This window comes from Pleurodeles waltl, chromosome 3_1, assembly GCF_031143425.1.
Source record: "Pleurodeles waltl isolate 20211129_DDA chromosome 3_1, aPleWal1.hap1.20221129, whole genome shotgun sequence".
NCBI lineage: Eukaryota > Metazoa > Chordata > Amphibia > Caudata > Salamandridae > Pleurodeles > Pleurodeles waltl.
Window position 1 is genome coordinate 150,252,001 of NC_090440.1, and position 19,923 is coordinate 150,271,923.

Genomic DNA, 19,923 nt, shown 5'->3' on the forward strand with positions numbered 1-19,923 from the left:
AAATACGTTGTGGTTGTTACTCCCACTACTTTCTGGTGCCCAAAAATGACAACGACTTACGTCTTATCATCAACCTTTGGGACCTCAATCTCTTCCTCAAGAAGGAAAAGTTCTGAATGCTCACCCTGGCTCAGTTCCTATCTGCCTTGGACCCAGAAGACTGGATGGTAGCGTTGGACTTGCAGGACGCTTATTTCCATATTCCCATCCTGCCTGCCCACAGACGTTACCTAAGATTCGTGATAGGTTATGAGCACTTCCAATTTACCGTGCTCCCCTTCGGCCTTACCAGCGCCCCTCAGGTGTTCATGAAAGTGATGGCGGTGGTTGCATCTCATCTGCGCAGGTTGGGGGTTTCAGTCTTCTCCTACCTCTACAACTGGCTTTTGAAGGCGGACTCGCCCCAGAAAGTCATCTCCCTCCTTCACACTAGGGCAAACCTCCTGCACACGCTGGGGTTCACTATATACGTGTCAAAGTCACACCTAACTCCCTCTCGGACGCTTCCTTTCATCTGACCTGTTCTGGACAGTGCAGATTCGGGCCTTTCCTCCCAAAAAGCGAGTCCAGGATATTCAGGCTATGATTCTGATCTTTCAGCCTCTATCTTGGGTTTCGGTGAGACTGACTCTAAGGCTGCTGGGCCTCATGGCCTCCTGCATCCTGCTAGTGACACATGCCAGATGGCATATGCAGGCTCTGCAATGGGACTTGGAGTTCCAGTGGGCACAGCATCAGGGAAATCTCTCCAACATGGTCCAGATCTCGGCGGGGACTGCAAAAGACCTGCAGTGGTGGCTTTTGAATCGGCATTGGGTCAACACAGATCCCTCTCCCTTCCTCAACCATATCTATCCCTAGTGATGGATGCATCACTTCTGGGATGGGGCCTTCAAATGGGAGAGGCGGAGATCAGAGGCCTTTGTTCTCTGGCGGAGTCCGGGCTCTATGTCCATCTTCTGGAGCTCTGGGTGATCAGGCTTGCGTTGAAAGCATTTCTTCTCTCTCTCGAAGGGAAAGTGGTGCAAGTGTTCACGGACAACTATACCGCCATGTGGTAGTGCAACAAACAGGGCGGAGTAGGGTTCTGGACCCTTTGTCAGAAGTCGCTACACCTCTGGACATGGCTGGCCCATCAGGACATCACCCTGGTGGTTCAACATCTGGCGGGCTCTCTGAACGCCAGAGCTGAAGAACTCAGCCGTCGATGCATAGCCGATCACGAATGGCATCTCCATCCAGAGGTGGCGCAAGGTCTCTTTCAGCAGTGGGGAGATCCTTGGTTAGATCTGTTCACCTCCATAGAGAATGTGAAATGTCAGCTGTTTTGCGCATTGGAGTTTTCAAGGCAGCAGTCGCTCAGAGACGCTTTTCGTCTTGAGTGGAACTCAGGCCTCCTATATGCCTTGCCGCCTATACCACTTCTGTCCAACTGGGCCCAAGTTATCTTTGTGGCGCCGGACTGGGCACGGAGAGTATGTTATCCAGAGCTATTGACCATGGCCACTGATCCTGCACTCAGACTGCCCCTTCTGGAGGATCTTCAGTTGCAGCAGCAGGGGACGGTCCTCCACCCGAACCTGTCCAACCTCCGCCATCATGCGTGGAGATTGAGCGGCAACAGTTGACGGCATTTGCCCTTCCACCTGGAGTCTGTAATGTTATCTTGGCAGCCAGGCGTCCATCAACTAAAACTGTATACACCTGTCGTTGGAATAAATTTGTGGCATGGTGCAACAACAAATCTGTTGACCCCCTTTCTGCCCCTCTTTCAGAGGTTCTTCTGTTCATTCTTTCTTTAGCCCAGCAGGGCTCTGCATTGGGCACCATTAAAGGGTATTGGTCTGCCATTTCCGCCTTTCTTAGGCTTCCTGATCAGCCCTCACTCTTTATATCTCCTCTTGTGAGTAGGTTCTTAAAAGGGCTCACCCACTTATTTCCTCCCACTCCCTTCATCATGCCTCAATGGGATCTTAATCTTGTACTTACTTACTTGATGTGTACCCCCTTTGAGCCAATGCATAATTGTCCCTTGCGGCTCCTCACATTCAAAACTGTCTTTCTCATCGATATCGTGCGCAGGGTGAGTGAGCTTCAGGCCCTTTCTTCAAACCCTCCATACTTGTCTGTGCACCCTGACAAAGTGGTGTTACGCACTAGAGCTTCCTTCCTTCCTAAGGTGGTTACATCATTTCATATAGGCCAGTCCATCACTTTGCCTACCTTCTACACACCCCCACATCCTTCCCATGAGGAGGAGAAACTCCACCGTCTGGACCCAAAAAGAGCGTAGCCGTTCTACCTCAATCGTACCAAAGATTTCCGGGTGGACGATCAACTCTTTGTTGGCTATGTGGGTGCGAAGAAAGGGAAGGCGGTGCAAAAGCGTACCATCTCTCGATGGGTGCTTCTTTGCATCAAAATGTGCTACGCTTTGGCAAAAAAAGCAGCCTCCTGACGGCTTGCGGGCTCATTCTACCAGAGCAACTGCTGCATCCACTGCGTTAGCACGTGGAGTTCCTGTCCTGGATATCTGTCAGGCAGCTACGTGGGCATCCCTGCACACGTTTGCTAAGCTTTACTGCCTGGATAGTCAGGTCAGTCGGGAAGGCTACTTTGGTCGTTCGGTCCTGCAGGACTTTCTAGTATGATCTTAGTTCGCAGCCCACCACCGAGGATGGCATTGCTTGGGTATCTATTCTAAGATAAGGAATCTGCAACTAGAAGTCTCTATCAGATGTACAAGTTACTTACCTTCGGTAACGAAATATCTGGTAGAGACATATTCTAGTTGCAGATTCCTTACCGCCCACCCATCCTCCCCGCTTGCAAACTGATTTCTAGGGGCAGGGATTCCCCCTTTCAGGTCCTTAGCTCTGGCGCACCAATCTCAGTGTTCTTAGCAGCTCTGCACTCTGGCATGGAAAGTCGTTAAAAGAAACTGACGTCACTGCGCGAGGGCGGTGTCTGTGTACTACTCCCGACGTCATCACGGCAGGAGTAGTACTTTAGGTCGCTTGAATGTGCTGTGCTGCTAGTGAGAACACACTTGAGGATGGAAGGTGTCATAAGATGGGGAATGTTCAATGGCTCCTATTGAAAGTTTCTGCAAGTTTATTGAAGGTAGAAATTTTCTAGAGGATATGGGCAGAGAAGTTGGTGGAGGAAGTGATGTGAGGTGAAGGTGAGTAGAAATAGAGCTATGGTGAGTGAGGTGGCACTGCACTTAAGGCTGCTGACCAATTAAAACTGTGCAGGATACATTTATTGCTAAGCATAAGCTTAAACCGGGGACCAATTGGAAGACTGCTGCAGCTTGTCCTTGTGTTTGGGCCCTTACAGCGATGGTTTGTAAGGTAGTGAAAGCTAATATTATCTTGAAATGAGTTCAGTAGTGGCTTTGGGGAATGAAAGTCTAAGTAGTCACGAATGATATCTGTACTGACACTGGTTGGTTGCTGGCAATTCATTTCTGAATATTGAGCACATGGGGAAACTGATGTGGCATTGACTTTTGTGAATCACAATTCCCCTGTAGTAGAGGTTTTTGGGTTTCGAGGGTGTCCTGATTTGACCAGTGTGACTCTCTTCATGCCCCCCATCCCATTGGCTGATAGCTAAATATTAAAGTAGACAGTTAATGGGGAGGAAGGATGGATCAGTATACATTTATGGATGGATGTGGCTGGACGTTGATGTGGGTTGATAGCAGATTCATTGCTATTATTCTCCAGCCTCATGAACATGAGGTAGATTGTTCATAGTAATATGAGCTTCTAGATTCCTAGATTTTCTAGACTTAATCTCGGTGTAGTGCCAAAAAGATAGTGACAGTGTATAATGTATGCGACCGAGTCAAGTAACAGATAAGGTTAAGTTACTTTGGAAAATGCATGCTCCATTGCCTTTTCATTTTCTTTACTACAGAGACAAGGCTCCTGGCCAGAGAGAGTGTGATCAGTCAATTGACAGCATCAATAAATGCATCAGGGATATTGAGCAAGCATCTCTTGCAACAGTCAGCCAGAACTTGGCCACAAGGGATGACATCTCAATTGAGGTAAGAACAAATATCACATGCTAGCTATGGTAATTATTCTAATTTAAAGGAGAACCCCACAGAAATTGAAAAACGAATGCAGTAGTTCTTATGCCATCCACCACAGACATCCCCACTCCTGAATCTTTTTTTCTTTTATACTTTTATGCAATGTGTTGGAATTACCTTCAAAGGTAGCACTAAATCGGTACAACTCCTTGTAGGTTTTGCTAGACACCTCATGTGGTTTCTCTGCTAGACTTGTTATTTACATACATTGGGCTTTCAGCCTGCCTATAGCTTACCATTTGTTAGCTTCAGCGTCACTTTAATTTCCTTCCTCCCCGTTTGTTATGGCATGCGGGCATCATGTCCTCTTCTTGTGTTTCACCTTTCCTTGGAGCATGCACCAAGTACTTGTGTCCATCCACTGCCCTGTTTTTGGAGCTACTTTTTTCTTTGTGTTCATGTACTCCATATGAGTACTAGTGTTTTTAGTCCATCTCCCATATTTCGTCCATGTAGCTTCTATTCTGTCCCACCTGTTCCCTCTTGCTCCTTTTCCGTCCTATGCCATCCCCTGTACTTTACGCGACTGCACTGAATTCTACACAACTACACTCTACTCTGCACCACTATACTCCACACCACTGCACTCCAGCCTGCACCTCTATACTCTACACCACTCTGAACTTCACTGCACCACTCTATGCCACCGAACTCTGTGCTACTCTACTCTATGCCGCTGCACTCTGTGCAACTGCCCTCTGCTCTGCACCACTCTATTCCTCTGCAGTTTGACACTTCACTCTGACACTCTACTCTATGCCACTGTGCTCTACTATGTACTACTCTACTCTACTAACCTCTACGCCTCTCTATTCCACGCCACTGCACCCTGTGCCACTGCAATCTATACCACTCTGCTACCCTTCTCTAGGTCACTCTACTTTATGCTTTTCTAATCTACTCACCTCCACTGCACTCTCCTACACTGCACTCTCCTACACTGCACTCTCCTCTTGCACTCTATGCCACTGCACTATACTCTGCACTAGTCTACTCTCCACCACTCTACTCTGCACCTCTACACCACTACATTCTACGCCACACCACTCTATGCCACTGCACGCTAGCCACTCTACACCAATCCACTCTACTCTGTGCCAATTCATGTCACTTCACTCTGCACCACTCTACTCTGTGCCACTGCACTTTGATACCGCACTCTACAACTCTACTCTGCACCATTGCACTCCATGCCTCTCTACTGTGCACCACTCTACTATACACCACTACACTCTACGCTACTGCACTCTACACCACTCTGAGCAAGTGCACTCTACCTCAATGCACTCTGTCACTCTACCCTCTGCCAATGCACTCTCCTGCACTCTACGCACTGCACTCTATTCTACTGCACTCTGCACCACTCTACTCTACTGCACTCTGCACCACTCTACTCCGCACCACTCTACGTCACTGCAGTTTATGACATTACACTCTACTTTGCACCACTCTATGACACTGCACTCTGTCAGCTGCACTCTGTCAGCTGCACTCTACTCTGCTGCACTCTACTCTGCTGCACTCTACTCTGCTGCACTCTACTCTGCTGCACTCTATGCCACTGCATTCTACGCCACTGCACTTTACTCTAGGCCACTACACGTTGCACCCTACTGCACTCTGTACCATTCTACCCTACATAACATCACTGTGCTACTCTGCGTTATGCCATTCGCATCTACTTTGCACCACTCCACTTTCCTCCACTGCACTCTACACCATTGCACTAGATGCCACTGCACTATACTCTGCACTAGTCTACTCTCCACCACTCTACTCTGCACCTCTCTACACCACTACATCCTACGTCACACCACTCTATGCCACTGCAGGCTAGCCACTCTACACCAATCTATTCTACTCTGTGCCAATTCATGTCACTCTACTCTGCGCCACTGCACTTTGATGCTGCACTCGACAACTCTACTCTGCACCATTGCACTCCATGCCTCTCTACTCTGCACCACTCTACTATACGCCACTACACTCTACTCTGCACCACTATACTCCACACCACTGCACTCCAGCCTTCACCTCTATACTCTACACCACTCTGAACTTCACTGCACCATTCTATGCCACCGAACTCTGTGCTACTCTACTCTATGCCACGGCACTCTGTGCAACTGCCCTCTGCTCTGCACCACTGTATTCCTCTGCAGTTTGACACTTCACTCTACGACACTCTACGCCACTGTGCTCTACTATGCACTACTCTACTAACCTCTAAGCCTCTCTACACCACTCCACGCCACTGCACCCTGTGCCTCTGCAATCAATACCACTCTACCCTGCACCACTGCACTCTGCTACCCTTCTCTGTCACTCTACTTTATGCTTTTCTAATCTACTCACCTACACTGCACTCTCCTACACTGCACTCTCCTCTTCCACTCTATGCCACTGCACTATACTCTGCACTAGTCTACTCTCCACCACTCTACTCTGCACCTCTACACCACTACATTCTACGTCACACCACTCTATGCCACTGCAGGCTAGCCACTCTACACCAATCCACTCTACTCTGTGCCAATTCATGTCACTTCACTCTGCACCACTCTACTCTGTGCCACTGCACTTTGATACCGCACTCTACAACTCTACTCTGCACCATTGCACTCCATGCCTCTCTGCTGTGCACCACTCTACTATACGCCACTACACTCTACGCTACTGCACTCTACACCACTCTGAGCAAGTGCACTCTACCTCAATGCACTCTGTCACTCTACCCTCTGCCAATGCACTCTACTGCACTCTACGCACTGCACTCTATTCTACTGCACTCTGCACCACTCTACTCTACTGCACTCTGCGCCACTCTACTCTGCACCACTCTACGTCACTGCAGTTTATGCCATTACTCTCTACTTTACACCACTCTGACACTGCACTCTGTAAGCTGCACTCTACTCTGCTGCACTCTACTCTGCACCGCTCTATGCCTCTGCATTCTACGCCACTGCACTTTACTCTAGGCCACTACACATTGCACCCTACTGCACTCTACCATTCTACCCTACATAACAGCACTGTGCTACTCTGCGTTATGCCATTCTCATCTACTTTGCACCACTCCACTTTCCTCCACTGCACTCTACACCATTGCACTCCATGCCACTGCACTATACTCTGCACTAGTCTACTCTCCACCACTCTACTCTGCACCTCTCTACACCACTACATCCTACGTCACACCACTCTATGCCACTGCAGGCTAGCCACTCTACACCAATCCATTCTACTCTGTGCCAATTCATGTCACTTTACTCTGCGCCGCTGCACTTTGATGCTGCACTCTACAACTCTACTCTGCACCATTGCACTCCATGCCTCTCTACTCTGCACCACTCTTCTATATGCCACTACACTCTACTCTGCACCACTATACTCCACACCACTGCACTCCAGCCTTCACCTCTATACTCTACACCACTCTGAACTTCACTGCACCATTCTATGCCACCGAACTCTGTGCTACTCTACTCTATGCCACTGCACTCTGTGCAACTGCCCTCTGCTCTGCACCACTCTATTTCTCTGCAGTTTGACACTTCACTCTATGACACTACTCTATGCCACTGTGCTCTACTATGCACTACTCTACTAACCTCTAAGCCTCTCTACACCACTCCATGCCACTGCACCCTGTGCCACTGCAATCTATACCACTCTACCCTGCACCACTGCACTCTGCTACCCTTCTCTGTCACTCTACTTTATGCTTTTCTAATCTACTCACCTCCACTGCACTTTCCTACACTGCACTCTCCTACACTGCACTCTCCTCTTCCACTCTATGCCACTGCACTAGTCTACTCTCCACCACTCTACTCTGCACCTCTACACCACAACATTCTACGCCACACCACTCTATGCCACTGCAGGCTAGCCACTCTACACCAATCCACTCTATTCTGTGCCAATGCATGTCACTTCACTCTGCACCACTCTACTCTGTGCCACTTCACTTTGATACCACACTCTACAACTCTACTCTGCACCATTGCACTCCATGACTCTCTGCTGTGCACCACTCTACTATACGCCACTACACTCTACGCTACTGCACTCTACACCACTCTAAGCAAGTGCACTCTACCTCAATGCACTCTGTCACTCTACCCTCTGCCAATGCACTCTACAGCACTCTATGCCACTGCACTCTACGCACTGCACTCTATTCTACTGCACTCTGCACCACTCTACTCTACTGCACTCTGCGCCACTCTACTCTGCACCACTCTACGTCACTGCAGTTTATGCCATTACTCTCTACTTTACACCACTCTGACACTGCACTCTGTAAGCTGCACTCTACTCTGCTGCACTCTACTCTGCTACACTCTACGCTGCACCACTCTATGCCACTGCATTCTACGCCACTGCACTTTGCTCTCGGCCACTGCATGTTGCACCCTACTGCACTCTATACCATTCTACCCTACATAACAGCACTGTGCTACTCTGCGTTATGCCATTCTCATCTACTTTGCACCCCTTTCCTCCACTGCACTCTACTCCATTGCACTCCATGCCACTGCACTATACTCTGCACTAGTCTACTCTCCACCACTCTACTCTGCATTTCTCTACACCACTACATCCTTCGTCACACCACTCTGTGCCACTGCAGGTTAGCCACTCTACACCAATCCATTCTACTCTGCCAATTCATGACACTTCACTCTGCACCACTCTACTCTGTGCCACTACACTTTGATACCACACTCTACAACTCTACTCTGCACCATTGCACTCCATGCCTCTCAGCTGTGCACCACTCTACTATACGCCACTACACTCTACGCTACTGCACTTTACACCACTCTGAGCAAGTGCACTCTACCTCAATGCACTCTGTCACTCTACCCTCTGCCAATGCACTCTACATCACTCTGTGCCATTTCACTCTATTCTACTGCACTCTGCACCACTCTACTCCACTGCACTCTGCGCCACTCTACTCTGCACCACTCTACGCCACTGCAGTCTGTGCAGCTGCACTTTACTCTGCACCACTCTGACACTGCGCTCTACGCCACTGCACTTTACTCTAGGCCACTGCACATTGCACACCACTGCACTCTATACCATTCTAACATACACCACAGCATTGTGCTACTCTGCGTTATGCTATTCTCATCTACTTTGCACCACTCCACTTTCCTCCACTGCACTGTACTCCATTGCTCTCCATGCCACTGCACTATACTCTGCACTACTCTGCGCCACTGCATTCTACGTCACTGCTCTACATGCAGCTCTCTACATCATTACACATTGCGCCACAGCACTCTATGCCACTGAATGCTACACCACTACACTCTACTCTATGCCACTCCGTCACTCCCCTCTGCGCCACTGCCCTTTGACACTGCACTCTACAACTCTACTCTGAACCATTGCACTCTATGCCAATCTACTCTGCTCCACTGTACTCTACGCCACTCCACTCTGAACCAATGCACTCTGTCAGTGCACTCTAATCTGTACCACTCTACTCCACCGCCCCACCCCTCTATGCCACTACACTCTACTCTGCACTACTCTGACCCTGCACTCTATGCCACTGCACTCCTCTGCACTGAGTTGTACCCCACTGTACTCTACACCACTCTACTTTGCACCCTCTTCTCTTTGCCAGTGCACTCTGCACCACTGTACTTTACGCAACTCTGCTCTCCACCACTCTACGCCACTGCACTCTACACTACTGAACTCTACTCTCTGTGCCACTCCACTCTGTCACTACACTGTATGCCAGTACACTCTACGCCACTCTGCCACTCTATGATACTCTATTCCACTCCACCCCACTCCATACCACACTACCCCACTCGACACAATGCCACTCCACCACTTCACTCTGTGCCATTCTACCCAATTCTACTCTACCCCACTCTACGCTGCAAAGGCCTACCGCACTCCAGTCCACTCTATGCCACTGTACTCCACACCACTCAGCACCACACCACTGTATGCGACTCCATGCCACCCCACTCTGTAACTTCACTCCACTCTACGCCACTCCACACCACTCTACACCATGTCACTCAGCTCCACTCTACTCTGCTAAAAGACATTGGAAAGGCCAATAGGTCTTGCGTAGGCGAAACCTGATGGCATTGCCAATGCTTGTTTCTCATCTGGGTGTTACCCATCCTTCTTGCGCTGCGCTAAGCTTGGGAAACCCTTACGACAAGATGATGATTTCCTGTGGTTTGTGGCTAATTTCAAAGGTTCGTGGCTAGACAGAATTCTTTGAAGGGGTTAGGAGATGGCTGGCAGTCCTGTAGAAACCGTTTTTAATAGCAACTAGCACACCTATATCCAAATCACACTGGAAGGGTAAATTCCATCAGTCTCTGTTAGGTTGGCAATGTCCATGTTCATCTATTTATAACCCATCGAAGATTTGATAAACATTTTCATGCCAGTTCGATATTTTGTGGACATGCATTTAACACTCAACAGTAATTTGTATTGTATTGCCACATTTAGGTAGTGTTTGCTACCCGAATATGGGACACTGAAGTGCTTGCCTACATGGGCAGCATGCTATGCTGTGTAAGGTGTGTGGATCAAAGAGTCTTGCCTTTGTTTTTCATCCTATCTGGGAAGTGTTTCCTTTTCATGCTTGAGGACCTTCAAGGTGCGGTCATCCCGCTATGGAATGCCCTGCTTAACAGTGTGGTGCATGGAGATGTGTGAGGGATAGTTTTTCAGGTTTTGGGTTTCATTAAGCTAGCAGCTTTGAGCAGCTCAGCAGGCTTGGTGGCATAGGTGGACATTACATACAGGATGAAAGATGCTTATATTAATTTTCCAGTTACTTGGCTTCACTGTGTGAGGAAATAGGGTATATTAAATGGTGTGGTTGTGAGACCTCACTGTATAATACACGTACAAACCCCCTGTGGACCCTTAGATTTTGTCAAACCTTAAACTAAACCCCGGGTAGCTGTGGGTCTGACAGCAAGGCTTATACAAAGGAACAAATGTAAAGCATTTAAACAATACTGAGATATTTCAATAAGGAAACAAAAAGACATTCAAAAAAACAACACCAGTTTATAAAAATGGACTGTATTTTTATGTATTTTAAACACCACAACAAGAAAGATCCACTGGAGGTTCCTGGAGATATAGAATTAACAAGGTATCATAAATCAAAATATTTCACTCAACCACAAACTTACATTGGCAAATTCAGCCAATTTGACACTTAGAAAATGTTTAATACAAATGTTTGGGCTAGTTGTAAGACAGTCACTTGGAGTCCCTTTAGGTGACTAACTCCAGTAGGGAGCCAGTCAGGGGGACCAGCAAGGTCCTCAGAAACAGTTACCGCTGCAGATGAAGAAGTCATCACTCTGTTCCATTCATTTGTATCATTTCCTATAGAAGTGCTTCTGATGCAAGCGATAAACGATGCTGAAGATGCTCAAAAGATGCTGTGGATGTGATGCGTCGATGAGGGGTTTGCGACTACTTCTCGGTCCATGAAAGGGTTGAGGCAGCCCTGGCCACAGGTTCGACGTCCCTCAAAGTCCTCTTGGTGCTGGCTGAAATCCAGTCGCCTCTGCACTACCAGTACCCCAGAATCATGGTCACAGGCCAATCCTTCTTAGGGTTGATAACTCGTCCTCTGGAAGTCCCAGCTGCACTTCGACAACACTCCCGGGTTCAGCGAACTCAAGTGCAACTGTATGTGTGATGTCCTGGTCCCTAGTGCTGCACAGCAGCGGGTTGAATAGTCTGGGCTACCTACTTGACCCAGCAGGCTTCTCAGCTGTTGTGTCCCTGTGCTGTGAACAAGAGGCCAGCTCACTGAAAGATGGAGTCTCTAGGCTTTGGCTGGCCTCTGAAGACGACTTCTTCCCGAGCAGTATGCAGCAGACACAGTCCCTTTCCTTTACTTGCCATCAGGTTCTGCAGGTGCAGTCCATGACAGTACAGCTTCTCTTTGCTGGTTTCACAGTGCAGCAGGGCAGTCCTCCATTGGTCCTCCCCCCAGTCCAGTTCAGAACTGCATTCGTGTTTCCAGTGGTGCTCTACTTATGCTCAGAAAATGTTCTCATGGTAGGATGAAATTAGTAGCTAATCAGTTACCAGGTTCCCTCCTACCTGATGACCACTTCCTGCGAGGTGTGGCATCTGGTCATCCCAGGATGCATCATTCTGCCCACTTCCAATATGGCAGGACTCTCTCCTGCAGCATAACCCAACACAGAGGTATGGCTACCAAGGAGGCTGCATGCCCTTGGAAAACCGGTTTGGCAACTGGTTTCCCCTCTCCTGTCCCAAGTGACAACCTGTCTGCATGAGCAGTGGAGCAGCCCCTCTCCGAAGTGTTACCCATATGCCCTCCAAAGGCGTCTTCTCCTTTGAAACTAACCTTCTGGGCCAACACTCATGAGGGAGGTGGTGACTCCTTCCAGAGGAATCCCCTATTGTATCCTTTCCTGTGAGTCGTTAGCACATTGGGCAAGAAAGCTGTCAACCAGTATGGGTACAGGGGACTAAAGCAAACAAAGTGGCTACTTTGCTAAAGTTGCCCACTGCAACTTGTTACAATAATTTCGACCTGAGAACCAAGTTGAGCTTAATATAACAAGTTGTTAGAAACCTTGGATGACCCACTTTGGTCGCACTGTGGCAGAGTTAGCACAACTTGAGGGGTCAGCGTGTAACTCTACATTCACCAATAGGGCGAACAACCTTTTCCACAGTAAAGAGGACAGTTTTGAATTTTTACTAATAGTACATGTAAAATGACATATTCTGCCCATGGGGTATGTTGCACCCTGTCTTAGGACTCAATAGGGCTGCCATAGAGGTAACTTACACACATACCAGGGAGAAGTCTGGCTTTGCCATTGCTTCAAATGCCAAAGTTGGGCTAGCAGTTAAAACTTATCTTCCGTCTGCAAGTGACAGCCTGAGCATCTTGTTTTAGTCGTATTCCACCCAGGGGGGGCACAGTCAGTGCTGCAAATCCCAGGGGACCCTCTAACTTACATGCCCTGGGTACTATTTACTAGGGTCTTACAGGTTAGTTAGCTTATCTGATTGGGTGAAAGCCAGTTTGACATACTAGTTTAAGGTTAAGGGTATAGGCCCTGAGGTCCGGTTATCAGGCCTCAGTGCACTCTGAGTGGAAAAACCAGCAGCATCAGTCCAAAAACCTGAGGGTGACCATACAGAACGGTGCATTTCCTTACACATTAATATTGTGATATGTAAAATTGTATATTAAATGACGGTGGTTCTCTGTAAGAATCTAGTACTTTTTGGATAAAGCAAGTAAGAATGCAATCAACTTGCTAAAGGGGAGCGTGCTCAGAATGGTATGATGGCTAAGCTGTTCCACAGTCAGTAACAGAACATGCATTGGGATACTCCAGTAGTATTTGTTAGCTTTGTTGAAGATCTGCTGTTGTAATGAGTTATCTAAACTCAATGATGGAATGTTCTAGAATAGACATCATTTCAGTGTGTATGATAGACGTTTTTCAGGGCTCGGTTTCAGTAAGGTTACTTTTTTTGTAACCAAGTTAGTATCAATATGTTGTTGCTTTTCACTACCAATGAACCTGTCCTTGGCAACCAGTATGTTGGCTTGCTAACATAGATATTTCTGTTGCATCGAACCTGGGGCCCTGGCGTCTGACAAACATTCTCAGCTACCTAAATGAACCAATAATTGTTACCTGACAGTGGGCAAAATCAGTAAAATTGGTTGTTTGCTTTATAGAAAAAATATCCATAGTTTGAGAGTATGTAATTGTCTTGTAATGTTGCATGTGTGTTTCTGTCATTCTGTTTTGCAGCCTTTAGATGCATATAGGAAATGTCCATGGTACATGTATGTATACCCTAGCATCAAGGCACCAGTAGCACTTTCAGCATCAGATCTTGAAGTAGCTTTTGATAGACTCAGATACTTTGGGTTACTATTTAGTTTAGTTGGCTAGCTATTCTGTTATACTCTGTGTACAGTTTCAGGTAGGTTAACTGACAATAATGAACGTGAACTGATGTGAAATACCAACATAATTAATACTGGAAAATGAATCTCAGAAGTTTTATTTTTAGTCTGGTAAAACCGATGTAGGTGAAATACATGGCGTTTGAAATTAAGCATCATTAAAATAGTTGTTGTTGCTTTAGCATGGCAACCTTTTTTTACTCAATTTTTTCTTTTATAAATAAATATTTTTTGGTGCAAAACAGCAGCTTTGTCAATGAATTTTTTTGTATTTTCCAGGCATTGCAGGAGCAGTTGACATCTGTAGTCCAAGAAATTGGACACGTTGTCGATCCTACAGCCACAGCTGCACGAGGTGAAGCAGCCCAGTTGGGCCACAAGGTACAAGGAATACATAAAAAGGTGGTGTCCCATTGGTATTTCTGGATGTGTGAACCTGCGTACCAGTGGTACTATGCAAAGGGTCCTATAAAACATGGAATATAAATGATTAAGCAGTATGTGTTATGGCAGTGTATTGGTGAATTGAGTGTTGATAAGTGTAAGTTAAAGAGTCTTTGCAATGAAATTTGGAGGATGTTCATGGCACATTGTGTGATACTAAGGCAGAGAAAGTGTGGGGGTGAGGGAGCATTTTAAGGTTGTCCGTGAGATGTATTCGGCCCCTGCTCACTTCGTTTTGATTTTATTTTAATTGATTTTACAACCAAGGTGGAATCAGTGTCTCACATTGCAGGTACAGCACGTAGCATTACATATAATAATACTGCACATCAAAATGGCAGCAATATTTATCCAGCAGGCAGAACCAGAGCATCTGTCAATGCCTGCATCCCCCTCCCTCGGCCTCACCACTGGTGCCCTCCTTCCATGTCAACCCAGTGTGCGCCTGTGTATCCAAGGCCTATCTGGGCAAAGATGTAGGTGTATGCCTCTAAAATCTGCCCATGCCTTCCATCTCTTGTAGTGTTTCTTTGGGCAACCTCTTGCCCTGTAAATGTTACGTTCCATGCCCTTGGCCCAGACCTAAACTGATGTTTGATTTGTTCCGCATTCCATCCATCATCTGTTGTTTTCGCATTTGTTACCCTAAGTGGGAAGGGTATGCCCAGACGTGGGCCCCGTGCTTGCTATGCCACCAGATTGAAGTTAGCCTGGCTGATGAGGGGGGGATGCACCGAAACTGACCCCAGGATGCTTGTTTCTGGTCCAGGGAAGACCTGGCCTGGCAATTCGGACTGGACTGTTCCCATGGGGAGCAGGGTCAAGGCTGATTTGCATGTGGCTGGGTTCAAACTGGAATGGCATGGTGAGCAAAAAAACTGATGGATTAAACCCAGATCTGTGACTTGGGGTGAATGTTTGATTTGTTCTGCATTCTGTCCATCATCCGTTGTTTTCAAATCCTTCCATGCCTTCGCAATCTCTCTCTTGGCGAAGATTAGGCCCAACCACAGAAGCGCCCTCTGATATTTTGTGCCACCAAGATCATTTGTTACGTGGAGAAGCACCACCATATGGTCCCTTGGAATTTCCCACCGCGCACCCTCTCCAACCTCCCCAGAACCCCATCCCAGAAATGAGAAAGAACAGGACGATGCCAGAATGTATGGAATAGATTTCCCAGGGAGGTCTGCATCGCAAGCATCCCTCATCAGGTACCAACCCCATAAGATGGAGCCAGGCCCTGGTGTAGTGTTCACGATGGAGCATCTTCTTCTGTACATGCCGAAACTGCGAGGCTATTACTGCCTCCCTAGGGGCCTCCAGCGCCTCCCTCCTGTCATCATTGTCAAGTTCACAGTTTCCCCTCCCATTCTCTTCCCACTGCCACCATGGGATCTGGAAAATTTCTCAGTAGCACCTTATAGGACTGCGACAACTTGTGCTCCTTGATATTTGTAAGGAAAAGCCTAGCCTCCAGTGGAGAGAACTCCAGTATATCATCAGTTGCCTTGAGCATGGTGGAGTTGCAAATACCGCAAAAACTGTATGGTGCAAATCGTACTCCGCCTGTTACGTTGGAAGGATTTCAATGTCCTGTTATGGAGAACATCACTAAGGTCAAAATGCCTATAGTGTCCCACGCTGAGAAGCCCTGCAGGGCTACGACTTGTGGGAGACATTTTCCCTGCTCTAACGGGGTCTCCAGTGTCCAGTAGCTGCAACCCAAGTCTCTAGCAACACCTGAGTGGGTGGGGGAAGAGGGCCCCAGTGCGGCACCCCCATACAGCAGATGCGGAAGGCCCTGAAGGCCCACACCCCTCAACTGCATAGGATGGGTCCACAAACTCCTCAATCCACCAGTCATTAATGCTAAGTAGATAGGCTGGGCAATAATACAAAAGAATGTCTGGCGTGGCTATGCCCTCCTCAAACACCGGTCTGTAGCACTTTCCCAAGGTGATACAGGACAGTCCTCCCCCTCTCCACCCCCCAAAACAGCATCCGAATAAGCACATTTGCCTTTGTAATGAAGGTCTTGGCTATCGGAAAGAGAGGGTTTTGCAATTGGTTGAGGAGGCGCAGCACCACGACCATCTTAAAGATAGCAGAACTTCCCAGCAAGTACAGTGGAAGGGTGGTCTAGAACCTAATGTCTCGTGCCAACCACTCCATCTGCGCACCAAATTTCTATCATATTAACTCAGTGACAAACACTCCCAGAAGGGTGAACCGGTATTTCTAAAGCCCATAGCACATCAACCAAGCAGGGGACTGGGGCAAATCACCAATTTCCAGAAGTTTATCCAGAGACCGGAGTAGCACCAAAGACATCATCTGCAGCACCCTAGATCCTGGCGAGTCCAGCTCTCCCAGATACAAAAGGACATCATCAACGTAGAGGTAAATCCTATCACTCACCGTGTCGTCCCATTGAAAGCCCCTGAACAATGCATCAACTCTCACCCAAGCTGTCAAGGGTGCAATCCCCAACACGAACACAGGGGAGACAAAGGGCACCCCTGACAAGTGCTCCTCATCACTAGGAACCACTCTGAAGCCACCATGCCCCCACCTGCACTCTGCCTCGAAGGTTGGTATACAAGAGACTAACATAGCCTATACATTTGGACAGAATCAGACTCTGGAAAGAAAGGCAAATAAATACGCCCAATCAGCAGAGTCGAAGGCCTTCTGAAAATTGATGGACATGAGGGCTTTGTTACCCTGCCAATTTGCTTATGACAATCTCTTTATGCACCTGCCTCAAGTTGTGGTGAGTGGCCCGATGCGTCATGACCCCGGACTGGTCCGGATGAACAAGACTCTCAATAACTTTCCTAAGACAGCCGGCCAACATCTTGGCCCATATTTTCGCTTCTGTATTCAGGAGTGAAATGGGTCAAAAATCTTCACAACACTTGCCGTCTGTATCCAGTTTCGGTAGTACTACAGTATTGCCTGTCCTGAGATCAGAAGGTAACCCACCCTTCTCAGGGGCCTTCTGAAACATCTTCAGCAGCTGTGGGTCTGTCTGGGACCACACCAAGTGCCAGTACTCTGGAGGGAACCCATTAGGCCCAGGCGCTTTGCTCGGCTGCAGTTGAGCCAGAGCTGCATGCAGCTCATCACAGGTGACTTCAGCGTCAAGGGAGTCCCAGTCTTCTAGCAACAGGCAAGGTATTGGCAGATCAAGCACGTGGGCTCAGCGGGTCAGCTTGGTATAGTTTCTGATAATAAGTTGTGAAGGCCCAGGCAATGGGCTCACTCCCCACCACCCGTGACTCGTCGCCTGACAACAGGTAAGTCACTGGGGCCGCCACCACTCTGGGGGTGCCGAGCCAATGCAGAATTTTGCAGGCCTTGTCTCCCCATTGGCAGATTCTGCTGTGAATGACCATCCAAACTTCCCTCACCTCCTGCGTCAGTTTCTGCCTAAGCAAAGTTTATGCAATGAGTCCCATAATATGGACTCGTGTCCCAAACGCTCAAATCGACTTTCCAGATCTAAGATACTCTGCCTTAGGTCTTTGACCTTCTTCTTACAGTTCTCTTTGTGCCCCTTAGCATAGCTAAGGATGTGGCATCGTTATGTGGCTTTCTGAGCTTCCCACATCGCACCCGGCGAAGACATGGAACTCTGATTATCAGCGAGAAACTGCTGACTCTGGTGCTGCAGAGACCTAAAGTCATCCTGTTGAAGGTACCATTGATCTAATCTCCGACCTGTCCTAAGCCTACTGTGCCTCAGGTCAAAATCATCTCCACAGGGGAGTGGTCGGCCGAGCCCCTGGCGAGGTGCCGGACCTCCAACACCCTATGACACTCTTGACCATGCATAAAAAAGTAGTCCAGTCGGGAGAGAGAACGGTGAGCCCCAGAATATTTAAAAGGTATATCCCTGTTCGTCATGGTGGTACACCCTCCATGGGTCAACCAGGTTTAGATTATGCTCAAAAGTCGCAAGGTGTGTGGGTCCGCCTCCAGCCCAAGCCCCCCATCTGAGAGCGATCAAGATTCCCATTGCTTACCTCATTGAGATTCCCAACCAGGATCCACGGTGCCTTCTGCAGCCCTCTCACCAAATCCTATAGACAAGGAGCCCATCATAAGCGGTGGTGGGGCATATACACATATTAAGGACAAAGGGAGGCCCCACAGAGTGCATGTGAATGCCACATAACAGCCCAGGCCATCCTGCCCTAGTCTAGAAACCACTAATGGAGTGTGTATCCTAATCAAAATGGCAGTGCCCCTGGATCCCCTGTGGAAGCCAGCCTGATAGACCTGGGAATACCCCCTACAAGCCAGGAAAGTACACCCATTGCCCAGGAGGTGGGTTTACTAGAGCAGGACGATGTCTGCCTCTGTTGTCATAGCCGCTCTAATGACCGCTCCTCTCTTGAGCTTATCCAATAACCCATTCACAATGCACAACACCATTTTAAGGGTAGCCGGGCCTGTGGGTCTGGAGCCACTGGTCCCTAATGAGACAGAGTCTGCCATTTGTAAAAAGTATCAAAATGCTGTGTCTGTTGCCCATGTGTTTGTCAGTCAATCAATCAAACATTTGTATGGCACACTTATCACCCCTGAGAGTATTTAGGTGCTGTAACTACTGCTTGGGTCTCAGACGCAGCTCAGTCGAAAAGCCAGGTCTTGAGTTGCTTCCTGAAGTTCTTGGTGGAAGGAGATGTTCTTAGTTGGATGGGGAGATTGTTCCGGGATTTTGATGCCAGGTAGAAGAAAGCTCGTCCTCCATAGTTGATCTTGCAAATGCGGGGTTTATGGGTGAGTTAGAGGGAGGCAGAGCGCAGGTGTCTGGGAGGTCTTCAAAAGTTCTCTCTCTGGTTGAAACAGGCCTGAACTTGTTTATGAAGGCATTGTAGATGAGAGTTAGCAATTTGAATTGGCATAATTTGTGTATGGTGAGCCAATGCAGGTTTCTGAGTTGTGAAGAAATGTTTGTCCGCCTTGGGAGGTCAAGGATAAGCCTGGCTACTGTGTTCTGGATGAGCTGAAATCTTTTTGTGAGGTGGGTGATGATTCTGGCGTACAAAGCATTTCCGTAATCAAGGCGGCTGGTAATAAGGGCCTATGTGATCGTGCGCCTGAAGCCAGTGGGAAGCCATTTGAAAATCTTATGTAGTTTTCGGAGAGTGTGGAGTCCTCATGTTTAGTTTGCTGTCTAGGATGACTGCCAGGTTCCAGGCGTGTTATGTCAGTGTGGGAGGGGTCCCTAGGTCCAGGGGCCACCAGGAGTCCTCCCACGGAGAGGTGGTATTGCCGAACAGAAGAACTTTTGATGTTGAGTTTGAGGCAGTTATCTCTCATCCAGTCGGCGATGACTGTCATGCAGAGGTGGAAGTTGGTT

At 48.1% G+C, this 19,923-nt stretch overlaps 1 protein-coding gene across 6 annotated transcripts in view; it reads left to right on the forward strand.

Annotated features, from left to right (window-relative positions):
• Positions 1-19,923, forward strand: part of TLN2 (talin 2) — a 1,094,076-nt gene that overhangs the window by 868,449 nt on the left and 205,704 nt on the right. For all 6 annotated transcript variants that reach the window (XM_069221982.1, XM_069221985.1, XM_069221980.1 and 3 more), the window contains 2 exons: positions 3,928-4,060; positions 14,385-14,486. In XM_069221982.1, coding sequence (XP_069078083.1) covers positions 3,928-4,060; positions 14,385-14,486 — 235 coding nt within the window. The remainder of the gene's footprint in view (positions 1-3,927; positions 4,061-14,384; positions 14,487-19,923) is intronic.